This window comes from Oratosquilla oratoria, chromosome 28 (genome assembly GCF_046742065.1).
Source record: "Oratosquilla oratoria isolate Oo_2021 chromosome 28, ASM4674206v1, whole genome shotgun sequence".
NCBI classification, from domain to species: Eukaryota; Metazoa; Arthropoda; class Malacostraca; order Stomatopoda; family Squillidae; genus Oratosquilla; species Oratosquilla oratoria.
The window spans coordinates 2,246,553-2,265,993 of record NC_134804.1 but is presented as its reverse complement, the minus strand read 5'-3'; the positions used below and the strand labels follow the sequence as shown (position 1 = coordinate 2,265,993).

General features: G+C 40.2%; 1 protein-coding gene across 2 annotated transcripts in view; it reads left to right on the top strand.

The window, feature by feature from the left end:
• Nucleotides 1-454: 454 nt before the first annotated feature.
• Nucleotides 455-19,441, top strand: part of pit (probable ATP-dependent RNA helicase pitchoune) — a 32,563-nt gene continuing 13,576 nt past the window's right edge. Inside the window, exons 1-7 of one of the 2 annotated variants that reach the window (XM_076210903.1) lie at nucleotides 455-704; nucleotides 7,892-7,982; nucleotides 8,145-8,456; nucleotides 9,662-9,922; nucleotides 12,565-12,714; nucleotides 13,811-13,975; nucleotides 14,460-14,600. In XM_076210903.1, the coding sequence (XP_076067018.1) occupies nucleotides 594-704; nucleotides 7,892-7,982; nucleotides 8,145-8,456; nucleotides 9,662-9,922; nucleotides 12,565-12,714; nucleotides 13,811-13,975; nucleotides 14,460-14,600 (1,231 nt within the window). In that variant the 5' untranslated portion in view covers nucleotides 455-593. Of the gene's footprint in view, nucleotides 715-7,891; nucleotides 7,983-8,144; nucleotides 8,457-9,661; nucleotides 9,923-12,564; nucleotides 12,715-13,810; nucleotides 13,976-14,459; nucleotides 14,601-19,441 lie in introns of both variants that reach the window. The other variant, XM_076210902.1, reaches the window with a different exon arrangement.

Genomic DNA, 19,441 nt, shown 5'->3' with positions numbered 1-19,441 from the left:
AAAAAAGCCAGCTGTCGCCAAAAATATGCCAAAATTACTTCCTAAATGCAGAAATAATCACAACTATATTAGTCTTCATGAATGCAGAAATAATAACTACCAGTCTTCTCATTAGTAGCCCAACTTACTTCAACAGTAGCCCAAAATGTCGAAAGTAGCAAAACTCAAATTTAAGTCGAGCCGAGCTTTCAAAAGTAACCCAATTTGCGACTTGTAGCCCAATCTGGCAATCGTGTTTCGACCTACTTTCCACCAAAAATGGGTTTGATATTACCACTTATAATGTTGAAAATCGCATAGTTCTACTCATGTATCTTGGTTTTCATATCATAATAGGTTTCTATGTTATACTAGCACAATTTATTATTTCTATTCAAGAATATCTATCAATATATGATATCCTGTTATTATTTTTATCTTTATAATTTGCTTGTTTACATGTGTGATGAAGTAAGTGATGTCCACGCTTAGAAGATAGTGGTTCCAGACGGAGGAATAATAAGATCGCGAGAAAAAAAACGGAGTAATTGGATGTGCAAACCTGTGTGTAATTATTTCTATCCAGCAATAAGAAGTGAAAAAGTAATTTCAAAATGCCGCCACCATTACCAGAACAGATCATGATGAGGAAAATCAAGAAAGCTCAGAAAAAGAGACTGAAATTGCTTAAAGTTAATGGAACTGAGGAAATGAACAAGCATTGTTACTGTACAGGTTAGTTTGAAATTTGCTCTAAGTTAATGGTACTGAGGAATTGAACAATCAATGTAAAGTTGAGTACATCAAGGATTGCTTTGTTAACCTTGTGGGTTGGTACATTCATTGACGAGGCAGTTTTATTCAACAAGGGAACAATATTGCTTAAAATTACTGAAGAATAAGGAATCCTTGTGATAACTCCCCTCCTTTTGTGACTCCAAAATCACACAAATGTGCGTCATACCACAAGTACAGTAATCCTAGGTGCTGTTACTAACAGCACCTACTAGGTGCTGTTAGTAACAGCACCTAGGATTACTGTGTTAGCAGTATTCAGTAAGCACAGTCACACAGTGTTAGCAGTAAGCACAGCTTCCGAGGGTGTTCTCAAGTAATTCAGGGTGCTTACTGGTGGTAGGTTTATACATTTAACATTATCTTGTTTAGTTGAGGGGAACCCTGTTTCAGGAATATATGAAGCTAGGCTTGAAGGGGTTGACAGTTTTGATGAGATCCCATAATCATGCAAACATGTGGCGCAGCTGCAGTGGTTAGAGTTCTGCCCAGGGCGGAAATAATTTCAGTATTGCTGCACTGCAAGTTGTTACGGTCAATTTATAGTTTCACCCAACCGTAGAATTTGATATGTGGCTTATGTGTTTCTGGTGAGAAATGTGATATAAATGATGGTGTACATCATTTCCGTCGCAAATGCGTACTTTTGAAGTAATTAAGTATAGAAGTTATGCACTTATGACTACATCTCCCGAACAATGAGGGGGGACGTGTGGGAAATCGGGGGTTTTGGGTGGGGAAGATTAATAAATGGAGTAATGCGTGTTGCCAAACAGGTGTAAAATGAAGAAGAAGACTAAAGAAATGCAAAAAAAAAAATCCCATATCGGTGGGTACCGCACGCGGCGCCATATTTGTTTACTAACGATTGTAAGTATTTGTGAGTAGAAGTGCTAGATTTAGGGAAGACACTCGCACAAGACTTGGTAACCATAAACTAACCTAATCTAGCCTAAACTAAACTAACCTAACCTAACCTAACGGAGGTAACGTTAGTTTACGGTTAGGAAGTCTTGCGCGGCTGGAGTGGACTTTGCTAAGTGTAACAGATCTAGCGAGACCTTTTTCGAATCGTTGGTAAAAACAAAGATGGTTACTGCTGGACTCCGGCCCTAAAATGTGAATTTTAATTTTTTTTTATATGTTTTTAATCCCTTCCATACGGTGCCGCACACGTAGGCGTCATGGACTTAGATCTCGGTGGCAGCAGCCAATGCCAGCCGTACGACGTGTCGTAATAATATTCGCATCATAAAATATAGTCACCGCTTATATCGATCGTTCTCTCTTCACCCGTGAGTTTTGATAACCATAGAAAATGCGATTACAAAAGAATTAGAAAGAATGTCATTATGGAGGGGCGACTACAATAAATATAATCAAGACGCCGATATGGCAGCCTCGCGAATACACTCGCTCCCCATGACGCCTACGTGTGCGGCACCGTATGGAAGGGGTTAAAGGGTTTTTGTTCATTTTATACCTGTTTTGCAACGCACATTACTCCATTTATTAGTGTTCCCCACCCAAAAACCCTGACTTCCCACACGTCCCCCCAGATCGTTCGGGAGATGTAGGCATAAGTGCATGACTTCAATATTTAATTACTTCAAAAGTACGCATTTGCGATGGAAATGATGTACACTATTGTTCATATCACAAGAAACACAATTTATAGTTTCACCCAACCATAGAACTTGATATGTGGCTTATGTGTTTCTGGTGGGAAATGTCGTGATATGAACGATGGCGTACATAATTTCTGTCGCAAATGTGTTCTTTTGAAGTGATTAAGTATTGAAGTTATGCACTTATGTGTACCTCTCCAGAACAATGTGAGGGCACGTGTGGGAAATCGGGGTTTATGGGTGGGGAAGACTAATAAATGGAGTAATGCACATTGCAAAACAGGTATAAAATGAAGAAGACGGAAGAAACACATAAAAAAACAAAAATATCCCGTTTCGGTGGGTACCGTGCACGGCGCCATGTTTGTTTACTAACGATTGTAAATATTTGTGACTAACCACTAGATGTAGGGAAGCCGCTCGCGCAAGAGCTGGTAACCGTAAACTAACCTAACCTAACCTAACGGAGGTAATGTTAGTTTATAGTTAAGAAGTCTTGCATGGCTGGAGTTGACTTCGCTAAATGTAGCTGATCTAGCGAGACATTTTTCGAATCGTTGGGAAAAACAAACATGGCTACCGCTCGTGTTAGGCGGGACTCCGGCCCTAAAATGTGATTTTTTTTTGTTTTGTTCATTTTATACCATTTATTAGTGTTCTCCATCCAAAAACCCCAATTTCCCACACTTATGCGTTCGTGAGATGTACACATAAGTGCATAACTTCAGTACTTAATTACTTCAAAAGTACGCATTTGTGACATAAATGATGTGCACCATCATTCATATCATAACATTTCTCACCAGAAACACATAAGCCACATATCAAATTCTATGGTTGGGTGAAACTATAAATTGACCCATAAAAGTTACATTGCCCAATAGCCTAGGAATTTGTAAATCTCCAGAATTGCACACTTTGCTAGGCTTATCTGGCATGGCCTAAATCTTCAAGCAGCCACTGACACATAGGAAAGGAAATGGCCCAAACCAAGATAACTAGGGATGCTCCAGCCAATTATAGAACAACAGGACATAATTTTTTAATGAATTGGCTGATATAGTGTATCCCTAATAATTTAAACTATCTGGAATCTGGCATAGAAAACTACTTTGGGTGTATGGCTACTGTATTTTCTAGATAGTAAAAACTGTTGATTGTGGGATGTTTGTAAGATATGTTTAGATGTAGCTGAAGAGTTCAACCCCTAAAATAGTAAGGAATTTGTTCTTGAATTGTGCGAGTGATCCTGAGATGGAAGAGCATTCCAGTGCCTGTTTACACTATGTAAAAACAATCTTTTGTGAACTTCAGTGCAAATGTGGGTACAAGTGCGATATTCTTTGTGAAGTGCACACTTATGTGATATAGCATCAGAAAATTAAATTGTAATTTTTTAGAAGTGCAAGCTGTGTGATATAGCAATAGAAAATTGATTATTAATTTTGTATATTATAATATATCAATGTAATATGTGATTTTCTTGGAAATCAATGATAATAGTTGCTAAAACCAATTCATTAATAAACAAAGTCGTGATAGTTGAATGATATGCCATGTTAGTTTTGATAAATGCCAAGGTTGAAGAAAGAAAAGGATGATAAGTTTGTCTATTCTAACTTAACTTACCTAAGTTGTAACCTAACCTAACATATGTAACCTAACTCATATATGCACCTCAAATTCTAAAGATCATCTGGGTCATTGTCAAATGCTGATGGCATGATTATTATTGTACATACTTATACCAAAGGCTTTTTTCCCCCTTTTAAGGGAGGTAGCCAAAAAACAAAGGCATAAAAACCACTCCCATCCCTATCACACTCCATTCCCCTCCACCCTCTTCCCTCACTCTTATCTTGGCACCTCCTGGATGACAGATCATCCCTGCATCTTGTCCACTGCCCTGGGTCAGAAGCACTGTCACAAGACACAGCACATTCACAACAAGGCTGCTTCATTAAATCGGTGACCCCCCCTCTCTGTCCCCTCATGCAGAAAAGGAGAAAGACGGGGAGAAATCCCATCGGGCTGCATCATATTTTCCTCACACATACTCCCTCACCCCCCATCCCCCACCCATTCCACCTCATGGATCACATCATCCATATACAACCATTCTCCATTCACCCGTCTTCTATCCTCTCCCGCCCTTCCTCAACAGACATTCCCCTCTTTTCCAAAGCCCCTTTTACCCTGTCCATCCATCTCATCCCAGGACGCTCCCTCATCACTCCCTCCACATCTGCCTTCCATACCTCTTTTACTAGTCTTTCTTCACTCATTCTTTCCATGTGTCCAAACCATCCCAATACTCTCATCCACTCTATCTCCCAACTCCCTTTCCACCCCCATTCTCCTCCTCACCTCCTCATTTCTCACGCTATCCAGCCTAGTAACCCCTATCATATTTCTCAGACACCTCATCTCAAACATATTCAAATTCCTCTCTTCCTCTCTTATGTTCCATGTTTCTGCCCCGTACAGTGCTGTCGACACAATCACTCCTTCATTCAAACTCCTCATATCATCCATTCCCAAATGTCTATTTTTCATTACACTTTTTTAATCCACCAAGGCATTTGCTTCTCTCAATCTACATTCTACCTCTACCTCCACTCCTCCCTTTCCTGTCACATTTGCATCCAAGTATCTAAAACTATCCACTTCCTCCAGTCTCTTTCCCTTAATACTCACAGTCTGCTGCCACTTTCTCCTTTTGTACATCTCAACACCTTTTACCCACATTTATCTTCAACTTCCTTCTTTCACACACTTTCCCAAACTCTGTCACTAACTTCCTCAATCCCTCCTCTAATCCTGCTACAAGGGCAGTATCGTCCTCAAACAACAACTGGCTTATCTTCCACTTTTCTCCATTTTCTTTAACCGTCTCCAATCCCTGACCCACCACCCTTGCATTTACCTCTCGCACCACCCCATCCATGTATAAATTTAACAGGTGGGGTGACATAACACATCCCCGACAAAGTCCCACCTTTACCTCAACCGCTCTCTCCATTTCTAATCCTGACACAAGCTCTACTTTGTAAAAATTCTTGACAACTCCTAAAAGCTTTACCCCTATCTTGTATATATGCAATACCTCCCACAGTGCCTTTCTGTCTACCCTGTCATAAGCCTTTTCCAAATCCATAAAAGCCCAAAAAACATCCTTACCTTTTTCTATAGCTTTCTCACATATCTGTCTTGCCTCAAAAATCTGATCTACGCAACCCCTACCTGTCCTAAACCCACACTGTTCCTCACCAATTACTCCCTCTGTTCCTTTCTTAATCCTCTCAATCAAGACCCTCCCATAAGCCTTCCCAACTACACTTAACAAACTAATCCCTCTGAAACTACTACACTCACATTTGTCCTCTTTTCCCTTGTAAAGTTGAACTATATAGGCACTCCTCCAGTCCCCCGGCACTCTACCCTCTCTTAGCCCCTTCCATACGGTGCCGCACACATAGGCGTCATGAGGAGCAAGTGGATTCGCGACACTGCCATATCGGCGTCTTGATTGTATTTATTGTAGTCGCCCCTGTGTTTTTACATTCTCCCTAATCTGCTCTTAATCCCATTCTCTGTGGTTTTCAAAATTCACGGGTGAAAGAAAGAACGATCGATATAAGCCTTGACTATATTTTATGATGTGAGTATTATTACGACACGTCGTACGGCTGGCATTGGCTGCTGCCCGCGAGATTTAAGTCCCGTAGTGAAGTGGTTAAACAAACATTAAATAACCTCACCAGCTAATCCACCATCACTGTACCTCCTTTTTTCAGACATTCTGCATGACATCCATCCAGCCCAGGTGCCTTACCTGCTCTCATCATCTTAACAACTGCCTTCACTTCATCCTTCCTTATTTCTCCTCCATTTTCCTCACTCATCATGGTCATTTTCTAGGACTTCCCTCTCCAACTACCTTTCCCTCCCTATCCTCCTTCACATTTAGTAACTCCCTGAAATACTCTGACCATCTTCCTCTTATTGCCTTCTCTTCTGTTATCATCTCTCCATCTGCACCTTTTACCTTTTCTTCTGTACTTGATTCACCTCCTCTTTCTCTCCTAATTTCTTTCTTTATGGATAATACATATACCAGTGGTTCCCAAACTGTGGGTAAATTACCCCCTGGGGGGGGAGATAACAAATTTCGGGGGTAATGGAGGGCTGACAAAAAAAAATAGAAATAAAATAGAATAAAATAAAATCAAGAAAACATCATGGTACCCGGCATTAGGATTAAGGTTAACTTAGTACGTATAATTGTAAAACTGAAAAAAAAAGGTTGGGAACCACTGACATATACCAAAGGATTTTCCCCTTTACAAGGGTGAGAAACTGGAGGAAGTGGATAGTTTCAGATACTTGGGTGCGAATGTGACAGGAAAGGGAGGAGTGGGGATGGAGGTAGAAAGTAGATTGAGAGTAGCGAGTAAATGCCTTGGTGGATTAAAAAGTGTAATGAGAAATAGACATCTGGGAATGGATGCTAAGAGGAGGCTATATGAAGGAGTGATTGTGCCAACAGCAATGTACGGGGCAGAAACATGGAACATGAGAGAGGAAGAGAGTAGTTTGAATGTGTTTGAGATGAAATGTCTGAGAAGTATGATAGGGGTTACTAGGCTAGATAGAGTGAGAAATGAGGAGGTGAGGAGGAGAACAAGGGTGGAAAAGGAGCTGGGAGATAGGGTTGATGAAAGAATATTAGGATGGTTTGGACACATGGAAAGAATGAGTGAAGAAAGATTAGTAAAAGAAGTGTGGAAGGCAGAGGTGGAAGGAGTGAACATGAGGGGGCGTCCTAGGATGAGATGGATGGATGGGGTGAAAGGGGCTTTACAAAAGAGAGGAATGTGTGTAGAGGAAGGATGGGAGAGGACAGAAGATAGGGGTGAATGGAGAAGGGTTGTGTAAAGATGAGGCTGTGATGCATGAGGGTGAGTGGGTGGGGGATGGTGTGTGAGGAAGTATGTATGAGAAAATTTTGACGCAGCCCTAAGGGATTTCTCCCCGTCTTCTCCTTTCCTGCATGAGGGGTCAGATAGGTGGGGTCACCGAAATTATGAAGCGGCCTTGCTGTGGATGTGCTGTGTCTTGTGACACTGCTTCTGACCCAGGGCAGTGGACAGGATGCAGGGATGACCCGTCATCTAGGAGGTGCCAAGATAGGAAGGAGGGTGGAGGGGAGTGGAATATATGGGAAATGAAGTGGGTGGGAGTGATTTCTATGCCTTTTTCTTTTTGGCTACACCCCATGTAAAGGGGAAAAAGCCTTTGGTATATGTATGTATATTTATTTTATGTAATTTTTTATTTGTTTGTTTTTTATTATTTATTTATTTATTTTCTTAGAAAAGGGTGTCATATTTGATTAGATTTGTAGATATATCTAATAGGCCAAATATTAATTTTAAATATCTTTGTCTATTATAATGTATTTCTTAAAGGATTTTTTTTCTAATCTCACAGAGATACAGAAAGATCATGATGAAACAGAACAGTTAATCAGTAAACATTTAGGAGAGGAGTCAGAATATGAGGAACTGGCAGAACTAAGTAAGTTGAATGTAAATTAGTTATTATTTTGTTTATAATCTGATAATTATAACACCATTTACTGTCATGTCTGCATTGTACAATGCCATTGATAAAAAAAAATGCATTATTATTTTTCTCATGCTTTACAAACTACATTGATGGTAAATTTTCATTTTGTAGGAAAAAAGAAGAAAAAAAAGAAACTAGAGTTAGTTGAAGAAGCATTAGACGGAGGAGCAAATGAAGATTTACAACCCAAGAAAAAGGTCAAGACAGACCAAACCATTAAAAGTGTCAGTGGAAGTGATAATAAAAAAAAGAAAAAGAAAAAAAATACTGATGCTAGTGTTGTGCAAAAGGAAGACAAGGAACCCATTACAAATGAACTAGAACCAACTGACGTTGAGGCAGATGATTGTGAAGAATCAGTTAGCATTAAGGCTAATGGGGAGGACAGTGAAGAAACAGGATATGAAAGTGAAGAAACCCAGAGTAAGAAATTTAGCTTGGGTCCTGAAATTTCTGTAGTATAGCATATATTCCGGTCTTTATTATGATGATTATGACATCTCCACTCACATTTCATTTGTGACTAATCACCATCTTTGTAGGTTAATCTGACAACTACCACTTATTTGTATTTATTTACTTTACTCTTTTTTTTCTGTTGTTATTCTGACTACATCCATTATCCTTCACTCATCTCCATATTTGCTCCTCAGTAGTAAAGGGATAGCTTAACGCCTCTCAAAGTGAGTGGCACTTCTACCGTTACATGGGGGAACAATCTATTACCCTGGTTCTCTTTTGATTGGGACCCACAGCCCCCAGAAAGCCACCATGGCACCTTCATTTACATTCTAGCTAATATTCATCGCTATGACAATCTTCAGAAATGAAAGGGTTGTAGCTCATCGTGGTTAAACCCTCACTTAGCCACTGGTTGTTGCCAGGTTTTAGTGTTCATCTCTGTAGCACCACATAGCAAAGGTATCATTGCCCATCTAGATTAAGATATCCCACTCTTGGAGGTGCCTTTGAAATTTTGCTGCCATACTTGTTTATCTTTCTGACACCACTTTGCTAGTGAAGGGAGTGCAGCCCATCTCAGTTAAACCCTTTACAATGGAGAGGGAGACTTTCTTTAATTTCAACTGCCATTAGGCTGTAGTAACTCTGGGCTTGTTTCATGAGAGCTGGCCCTTTGCAAGAGAAGACCAGGAAAACAGATTGAGCAATTGATTCATTTATATCTGTGGCACCTCCACAGTAGTAAAGGGGTTGTAGACCATCCTGAATAAACCCTTCCATACTGGGCAACACCTGCTCTTTTTTTCTGGTCACCTACAAACTAGTTTCTCTGCAATACCTTCACTTTCATTCTAGCTTCTGCCACACTTTTTGTTCATCTTTATACTCTTATGATAACAAAGGGGTTGTAGTCCCTCAGTTAACCCTTCCACACTGGGAAATACCATTACTTTCGATATGGCTGCTTTTAGGATGTTTTATTCATCTCCATTGAACCCCTTTGGTAGTTAAGTGGTAATCTTAAGTAACTCGTCCTTTACTGTTTTGGTACTGTAATCCTGGCTGTTGACAATCTATTTTATTTATCTTCATGCCCCCCCCCCCCAACCACCACCATAACCACCACCATTAGAGGTGAATTGAATGAATTGTTTTCCTTTGAACAGATGCAGCAAGCACTCTTGGTTATGATGCTTCAACAAATTGGTCTTTTGAGAGTCTGCAGGAATCTGTTTCAGAAGAAACTATGAAAGCTATTGAGGAAATGGGTTTCAAAGACATGACTGAAATTCAAGCTAAGGCTATCCCCAAACTTCTAGAAGGAAGAGACCTTCGAGGCACAGCAAAAACAGGAGCAGGAAAAACTTTAGCATTTGTTATTCCAGCAATTGAGCTAATTTCAAAACTTAAATTCAAACCCAGGAATGGTAAGATATAGATTTGCTTAATGCAGTAGTTGATTATTTTAACTTAATATGTTTTATATGCATTCGTATAGGAACTTAGTTTGCCACTTTATCCTCTCCATTTATAGTTTAGAAGAAAAACTTATGAGTGACCAATAATGAGTTGTGGTCCTTCAAGGGAGACATCAGAAATAATCATTTTTACCCACTTTCAAAATTCCGCAACTTTATCACTTCATTAGGAGGTGCAGCCTCATGGGGCAGACACTGCGTATCTGGACCAGGCCCAAGATTTCATTCTGTTAATTTGACTTGTATTTCTTTTACATTTTTACATAAGGAAATTTGCCAAGTGGCAACTCCCCTATTTACAACTGGTGACATAGAAGCTATCTAACACTGACATAATACAGACAGTAATATGTTTCTACCCTGAGAGACTAGGGACTGATGACATCCACTGTGGGGCTATGGGATTCTGATTAGTGAAATTTGAGGTAATTATTATTATTATTATTATTATTATTATTATTTTTTTTTAATACATGGATTCGGACATTTGCCTTACGAAGAGAGACTTAGGGACCTAAACTTACACTCTCTGGAAAGACACAGAGTGCGGGGTGATCTAATAGAAGTGTTCAAGTGGATCAAAGGCTATAACAAGGGTGAAGCAAACAAGGTCATCATAATAAAACAACAGGGCAGGACTCGCAGTAATAGGTATAAACTGGACAAATTTAGATTTAAGAAGGAAATAGGCAAGAATTGGTTTACTAATAGGGTGGTCGATGAATTTGAATAAACTTAGTAACCATGTAGTAAGCGCTGAAACTATCAGTTGTTTTAAAAAACTATTAGACAATTTTATGGATGGGGATGACAGGTTGTGATGGATACGGAGCTGCATAGTGTAGGCCTTATGGTCTCTTGCAGTCTCCTTTATTCTTATGTTCTTATGTAAGTGTAATGGGAGGTAGATATTTGGAAATGGATGCTGGGAGGAGACTTTATGAAGGAGTGATTGTGCCAAAAACACTGTACAGGGCAGAAACATGGAACATAAGAGAGGAAGAGAGGAGTTTGAATATGTTTGAGATGAGATGCCCGAGAAGTATGATAGGGGTTACTAGGCTAGATAGAGTGAGAAATGAGGAGTTGAGGCAGAAAACAGGGGTGGAAAGAGTTGGGAGATAGGGTTGATGAAAGAGTATTGGGATGGTTTGGACACATGGAAAGAATGAGTGAAGAAAGACTAGTAAAAGAGGTGTGGGAGGGAGAGGTGGAAGGAGGGGGTGACCTAGGATGAGATGGATGGATGGGGTGAAAGGGGCATTGGGAAAGGGGAATGTCTGTTGAGGAGGATGGGAGAGGACAAGGTAGGGGTGAATGGTTGTGTATGGATGATGCTGAGATGCATGAGGGAGAAAGGGTGAGGGAGTATGTATGAGAATTAAATTAACGCAGCCTGAAGGGATTTCTCCCCATCTTTCTCCTTTTCTGCCTAAGGGGACAGAGAGGGGGTTACTGATTTAATGAAGCAGCCTTGCTGTGAATGTGCTGTGTCTTGTGACACTGCTGACCCAGGGCAGTGGGTGTGATGCAGGGATGATCCATCATCCAGGAGGTGCCAAGATAGAGGGAGGGTAGAGGGGAGTGGAGTATGTAGGGGATAGAATGGGTGGGAGTGGTTTCTATGCCTTTGTTTTTTGGCTATCTCCCGTGTAAGGGGGAAAAGCCTTTGGTGTATGTATGTACATACATACATATACCAAGGCTTTTTCCCCCTTACAAGGGAGGTAGCCAAAAAGGGAAAGGCATAAAATCATTTCCACCCATTCCATCCCTGAATACACTCCACACCCCTCCACCCTCCCTCTTATCTGAGCACCTCGTGGATGACGGGGCATCCCTGCATATGTATGTATTATTAATAATGATATGTATGTATTATTAATAATAATAATAATAATAATAATAAAATACCAACACCACCACATGTTTTAGAACAGGTATTGCGAGTATAGCTTAAGCTCTTGAAAATAGTATCTTGATAATAATTGCTGCCATGAGTTTCACTGACTAGAAACCTGGATCATCACAGTAGCTGGTAATGGTCTTTGTGTCCTCCCATAGATCTCACTGAAAAGAAATTTCAGACTTTCTTTTGTTGTATTATTGTGGGACAGTTTTCTGTAGCACCATCTTTTTGAATGAAGGGGGGATAATCAGTTGTCAGCTCACCCTATGTGAAGAGATGGAGGAAATACAATTAATATTTATGGAAATCTTAGACCTGGTCTGGAGACTTGTGTCAGCCTCTTGGGGCTGCACCCTCAGATGGAGTTTATAGAAGCAGGTTTTGAAAATGGGCAGCAGGGAAATGATTCTGACATTCATTTTGCAGGATCACCAGTAGCAGGTACCCATAATTGGTCCCAAATATATTAATAATGTGTATATGTTGTGGCTTTCACACAGTCGTGTTTAATGTCTTAAATGTGTATATGTTGTGGCTCTTGTATAATTTAACTTGTAATTGAATATTAGCTTATTGTTATTTCTTGAAAGTTATTTATGCACAAAACAAGGTAACATTTGTTATATGAAAATATATTCAACTCTGACTTTGCTGTGGTTTCTATTTTTTTCTGCTTCTGAAGGCACTGGGGTCATCATTGTCTCACCTACACGAGAACTATCTATGCAGACTTTTGGTGTTGTGAGGGAAGTAATGCAGCATCATTCCCAAACATATGGTCTTATTATGGGTGGTGCCAATCGTAAAGGTGAAGCAGAAAAGTTGAATAAAGGTTAGTAGTAGGTCCCAAGTGTATATTATTGTACAATACCAAACTGTTAGGAAAACTTGAAATAATGGAGTGGAGGAGTGGAGATGGAAGTAAATTGTAGATTGAGAGAAGCAAGTAAATGCCTTTGGGGACTTAGAAGTGTAATGAGAAACAGGCATTTAGGAATGGATGCAAAGAGGAGATTATATGAAAGGGTGATTGTGCTGACAGCACTGTATGGGGCAGAGAATTGGAATTTGAGAGGGAAAGAGGAAAAGTTTGAATGTGCATGAGATGAAATGTCTGAGAAGTATGGTAGGGGTTACAAGGTTGGAAAGAGTGTGAAACGAGGAGGTGAAGAGGAGATCTGGGGTGGGAAAAAGAGATGGCAGATAGGGCTGATGAAAGAGTACTGGGATGGTTTGGACACATGGAAAGAATAAATGACGAAAGATTAGTAAAGGAGATGTAGAATGCAGAGTTGGAGTGGGTGAACTTGAAGGGGATGACCAAAGATGAGATGGATGGATGGGGGTAAAAAGGGCATTGAACAAGAGGGGAATGTTGAGCAAGGGAGGGAAAAGGCAGGAGATATGGATGAATGGAGAATGGCTGTGTATAAATGATACTGTGATGCAAGGAAGGGATGGGGGTGAGGGAGTGATCATGTGTGAGTGATATTTTGATGCTGCTTGGAGGGATATCTCCATGTCTTCTCTTTTTCTGCATGAGGAGATGGGGTGGGGGGGCAGGTGCTGATTAAGTGAGGTGGCCTTGCTGTGGATATGTTGTGTGTTTCTGACCCAGGGTAGTGGACAGGATACAGGGATGACCCATCATCCATGAGGAGCCAAGATGAGAGAAGGAAAGGGGTGGTGGATCGGAGTGGAATGGAGTGGGTGGGAATGGGTATTTGATTTTGGCTACCTCCATTGTAAGGGGGAGAAAAAGCAATTGGTATATAGAAATATAGATATAGCTTACATGCAATCACTTCTCCTCTTCATTATTGACCCAGTAGTTGGCCATATTGTTATATACTTGCATCTTGTTGTATATTCTGATGGATTGAACCCATTTCTCTCACTGATCACTTTTTGCTTTGTTTTTAATGCAGGGGTAAACATTCTGGTGGCAACACCAGGAAGGCTATTAGATCATTTACAAAACACACCCCATTTTGTATACAAGAATCTTGTGTGTCTTGTCATTGATGAAGCTGACAGAATATTTGATGTTGGTTTTGAGGAAGAAATGAAGCAGATTCTTAGGCTTTTGCCAAGTAAGATGTATTCTTTTTTATTTTTGATATTTGTCTTTGGCTGCCAGGCCCTGTTGTGGAGGAGCTGTCTTGCTGTATTGTCATGGGGCAAGAATGATCCTTCATTCATGAGGAGTTAAGAGTCCCACCTTTTTTCACATTAAAACACTTTGTTTCTCTCCTCCTTCATAAGTACTCCTCACAATAGTCAACAGCCTTCCTCACATTCCATATATTTGCAGAACTGCAAGAGAGACAAGGGCAGCTAATTGATTGATTAGCAATATTTTTTTTTTTTGTGATTTTTTTTTTTTTATCGTAATAATTTTTCTGGTCCATTAATATAAGCTACAGATATTCTGGTCTGTATTACATTTTTATTTTTTATATTGAATTAATTGATCCGTGTACCCTTATTCCTCCTGTTTTATGAAAGTTGTCTTTCTTATAAGAATATTGTCTGAAACAGATTGGTTAATAGTTGCAATGGTGTTTCATTTTACAGAAAGAAGGCAGACTATGTTGTTCAGTGCCACTAAAGACCAAAGAACAAATAATCTAGCAAATTTAGCCCTAAAGTCCCAACCAGTTGAAGTTGATGTGGCAGCTGACAAAAATCTAGCAACAGCAGAAGGTCTTGAACAAGGTAAGTATTTACCTAGTTGTATTATACGAGAAGGGATCTATTCTCACGGTAAACCGTCTTTGTATCTTTCAAATTTTTTTTTTTCCTAAAATCTTGAATAGTATTTGCACACACTGTTTCCTTATCTAAATTATTCCAGGTATCCAGCATGCTGTGTGGGAAGCTATTTTTTTTTTTTTTTTTTTTTTTTTTTTTTTTTTTTTTTTTTTCTTCTTCTTCTTCTTCTTCTTCTTCTTCTTCTTCTTCTTCTTCTTCTTCTTCTTCTTCTTCTTCTTCTTCTTCTTCTTCTTCTTCTTCTTCCAGATCTCTTCTATAGTTATCTTTTTTTAGTTTCTTTTTGTGTCCTCTTGTTTTTCCATTGTTCCATTTTAGTAAATCATTCCTATCAAGGATTTCCATTCCTTTCATGATTCTGTAAGGACAGGAATTTTGAAGGGATATTATTTTTGGAATTTCGTTTTATTTATCTATTTATTTATTTGAGAGACTGGGTATTATGGACGTCGTGACGGTTTTACTCAACCAAGAAGCAAAGTAGAAAATAGAGCCTTAATAGACCATGAATTTATTCTATTCTATGTCTGCCTATCAAGATGTGTTGGCAAAGAGCCTTACTATAATCATTGAAGAAGAACATACAATAGGAGATAGCTACAAATATATTTCGGCTGATTTTGGTTAAACTGAGTTTCGACGCGACATTAGAATGTTCTCGAACATAGCAGGGGCACCGTAGCTCCGCCCACCCGTGACGTCACTAAACGTTCGGACAGAGACGTAAGCTAAGGCCATTAATTTTAAGAGTAATAGGAAAAATTCCCAACTTTCAGTTCAGGATTCCACTAGAGAAATAGTTTAGGGAGAGATTGTAGCAGCTAGGGGCTCTGTTGAGAAGTGAAATGAAGTTTTACGAAATGATACAACAGGGAGGTTAGTAGTTTACCCATAGATACGAACACATAGCCGTCTCGTTCTTTTTGTGCGCAGCTAAAATTTTAATCTGATGCCAAAAATGATTCGATAACAGGTATGAACACGTTCTGTAAGATTAATGAAAACAAATGTCAATATGTGAGTTAAATGATATAGTGCAGATATAGTAGGTAGATAGTTATTATTATTATTAAGTTTTGAATCTGATGCCAAAAATGATTCCGATAACAGATATGGAAAAAGGGGTTTAAGGGAGTGTACTTCACAAACACTTTGCGTATATACATTAGCTATGAGAGTGTAATACTTAGAGTACAATTCTGTCTGTGATCGTTCTCTAATAAGAATACGGGGTTGAAGGTAGACACAATATTATAAGTAGACTTATACAGTGACCGGAAGGTTGGAGCGTAAATAACTACGTTTTTCCACGTGCCTGTGACCTTACTTATGATGCCCATAAGAAAGAAAAAACTGTGTTATTAAATGTCTCGCATACCCATATATTTTTCATATTGTAAGGATCAATAGATTAGTTGGAGAAAACCACAATATACTTTTGTATTTCCTTACTATATTTTTGCTTCAGTGTAATGATTAACACATAGCAGACCTTCGCTTATTTTCTTTTACTACCCCCACTTGGGCATAGGCCTTTTCGCTACCCAGAACCAACCCCGAACGACCTGAGGAAAGGGGACGGAGTCAGACGTGAATAACAAGGAGCAGTTTCCATTTATGGTCAGATATATCAATATAGACGATTGGGTGGTGGCAGCGTATACCTTGATTTTTTTTATTTCCCAAATCGTTCTTATGTGGGTATCTCTGATCACTCCCATTGGAGGTGCTCTTGGTTAAACACTAAATCAATCGACGGCACCACATTATATACATGCTTTTACTACCCCCACATTATTGGTGGCACCACATTATTGGTGGCCGAGCGGTGGGATTTACGCTATTAACCAACCTGAAGCTCACTTATCTGTGTGTCGACTTAGACAAAGCTTGTGTACCCTGTGGATTGGCAGTACAGTAATCAGAGACAGAATAGATCCTCGGCAGTCACTAAGAGTATAGAAATAGCGGATGAGATTGTGTGGGGAAGTGACGTGTTAAGGTGTATAGCTTTGATGGAACTACACATAATTAAAGGCAGTCAGGTAAAAAATGAACAATAAAACGGAATGGGAATCCAATTCGGGAGAGGAAGAAGAGACGAGAACGAGGGTGGAAGATAGACCTGAATGGGAATCTAACCCAGGAGGAGGCAAAGAAACAGGTGCTACAAATGAACAGAGAGTCAGTGGAGAGCTATTAGAGATAATAGGTACGTTGAGGAACGTAATAGACATACAGGCACAGAATGCCCAATGCACACCCAAAACCCCAATAAAGGAGGAAAAACCAAGGATACTCGCAGACCCAAACGGCATTCCCATAGTAAAGTTGGAAGAGTTACGGGGACTTGATGCCATAGCCAAGTTCCAATTGTTCATTGAGTTGGTGGAGCGATGTAGCGACGATGACCAGGAAAGAATCCTGATTGCAAAGAGTAGGGCCAGCCCGGAATTAGCCGTAGTCATATACAACAATCAAAAGAGGGGAACCATCCACTCATGGGAGTCTTTTAAGACGGGGCTACAGAAGGAATTCGGCATCGAAGTTAACCTAGATCGAGCATGGCAGGACTTAGAGAACATGAGATATGACTGGATAGAGTCACCAGAAACATTCATACATAAGTTTAAGTACCATCATGCAGTACTCGAGACGAGAATCCCAAGTGAAAGCTTACCAAACCGGGACCAGACCATCAAAAGGAAGCTGTGGAATGGGTTACCCACAGGATCAAAGGAAAGGATTGAGGGATTCTTAAATGATGGGTACCCACTTAATCACTTCCTAAATAGATTAGAGAACGAGAGGCAGTTCTTGATGATTCAAAGGGACTCGCCGGTGAACGTGTTACATGCCAAGGAGAGGAAAAACAGCTGTACCCGAGGTGATGTCGATGTCGATGAACTCATGTATAGGATCCGCAAACTAGAGGTTCAGTTAGAGCAGGAGAAGGGGAGGAATGCACAAGAAGGTAGCGACCGTCTCAGATACTGTCAGTACTGTCAAACAGCCTCCCATTGGTTAAAAGACTGTTGGAGGAAACCACCCCCTGGCCATTGTTTTGATTGTGGAAAGCTAAGTTGCAGGAGGGGAGACCCGAATTGCCCAGCCTCGATGAAGAGCCAATACCGCTCAAACTCCAAAGGTTCAAAATGACTGGATAACAGAAAATCAACCCCGGTGATCACTACAGAAGTAGGGGGCCAGCAACTAAGGGCATTAGTAGACACAGGGAGTGATCACACATTGGTGTCGGAGAAAGCATCTAAGATGATTGAAGGAGAACTCAACTTGCGGAGGAATCCTCCAAGATTACAAGGGGTCACAGGGAACCCGCTTAGGATAATTGGAATGATAAAAACAAAGGTTAATGTGGGTAATACAAAGGTAGTTACACAATGGATTCCTATAGTACCAGACTCATACCTAGCTACTGACATACTATTGGGATGTGACATCTTGAATCAAGCAGATTATCATTGGAACGCCAGGAAGAGAACTCTATGCTGGGGTAGGGTATCGTGCCCATTTAACACCGTCAAGAGTCAACGGGGGGAGGTCCGACAGGTACGAGAGAGCCCCATTACGCTAAATGGAAATCCGAAGCATCACTTACAAGTAGGTTTGGAGGCTCCAGTATTCTTAGAGCCATATCAGACTAGATTTATAACAGTCCCAGTGAGAGAAAAACCGGGCACATGTCTTATAGTGTATCCCCAAGCAAGTTACAGCCATAACGGTCACCCATATTTAGTAGATGTTAGCGAAGGGAGTTCAATATACGTACCACTGGTTAACAATTCTAAGAAAAGGCTGAAGTACCAGAAAGGGACTATAATAGGTTCATATGAGCTGACTAGGAACATACCCCCTCTTAGAATTAATGTGACCAGGGAAATACACAATGATCTACTACCTAATTATGAGTCAGCAAAGTTAGAAGGTACTAGGGTAGAGAAGTTGGAAGAGAAAATAAGGGAACAAAACTGGGACCATCTTACTAACAGGGAGCAGAGAGAGCTGAACGAACTGATCCTAGAGCACGAACGGCTATTTATACTGGGAAGCGATGATCTGGGGTTAATTGAAGGTCCACCCGCTCATATACAGGTAAATAACCCTCAGCCCAGTAGAGCTCCTATATACCGTTATCCTGAACAGGCAAAGACAATTATCTCAGATATGCTAACGGATATGGAGGAAAAGGGGATTATTGAGAAATCAACGGCAGCCTGGTTATCTCCAATAGTCCTGGTGAACAAACCCGATGGCAGCAAAAGGATGTGCCTGGACTATAGGCGTGTGAATGAAAAACTGACAGCAGATGTCTACCCTTTGCCAAGACTAGATGAATTAGTAGAACAAGCCAGTGGTCATGAATATTATGTAACATTAGATATGAAGGATGCGTACTTCCAAGTCATGTTAGACAAGGAAAGCAGAGACCTCACTACCTTCAGTGATGGTGTATCATTATATAGATTTAGAAGATTGCCTTTCGGACTGAATTGTGCTCCTGCTATATTTTCGAGGCGCATGACTGAGGTATTGAAGCCCCTGTTACGGAAAGGTTGGGTCAGGAATTATCTGGATGACCTTATTCTATGGGCACCCACCTTCACAGAACTAGTGAAACGACTAGGTGAATTATTCTCAGTACTGGAACAAAATGGAGTCAAATTAAATTTAAGCAAATGTCTCTTCGGATTAAAACAGGTTACATTTCTAGGACATGTAGTATCAGCAAAAGGTAGTAAGCCATTACCGAAAAACGTGGATGCCAT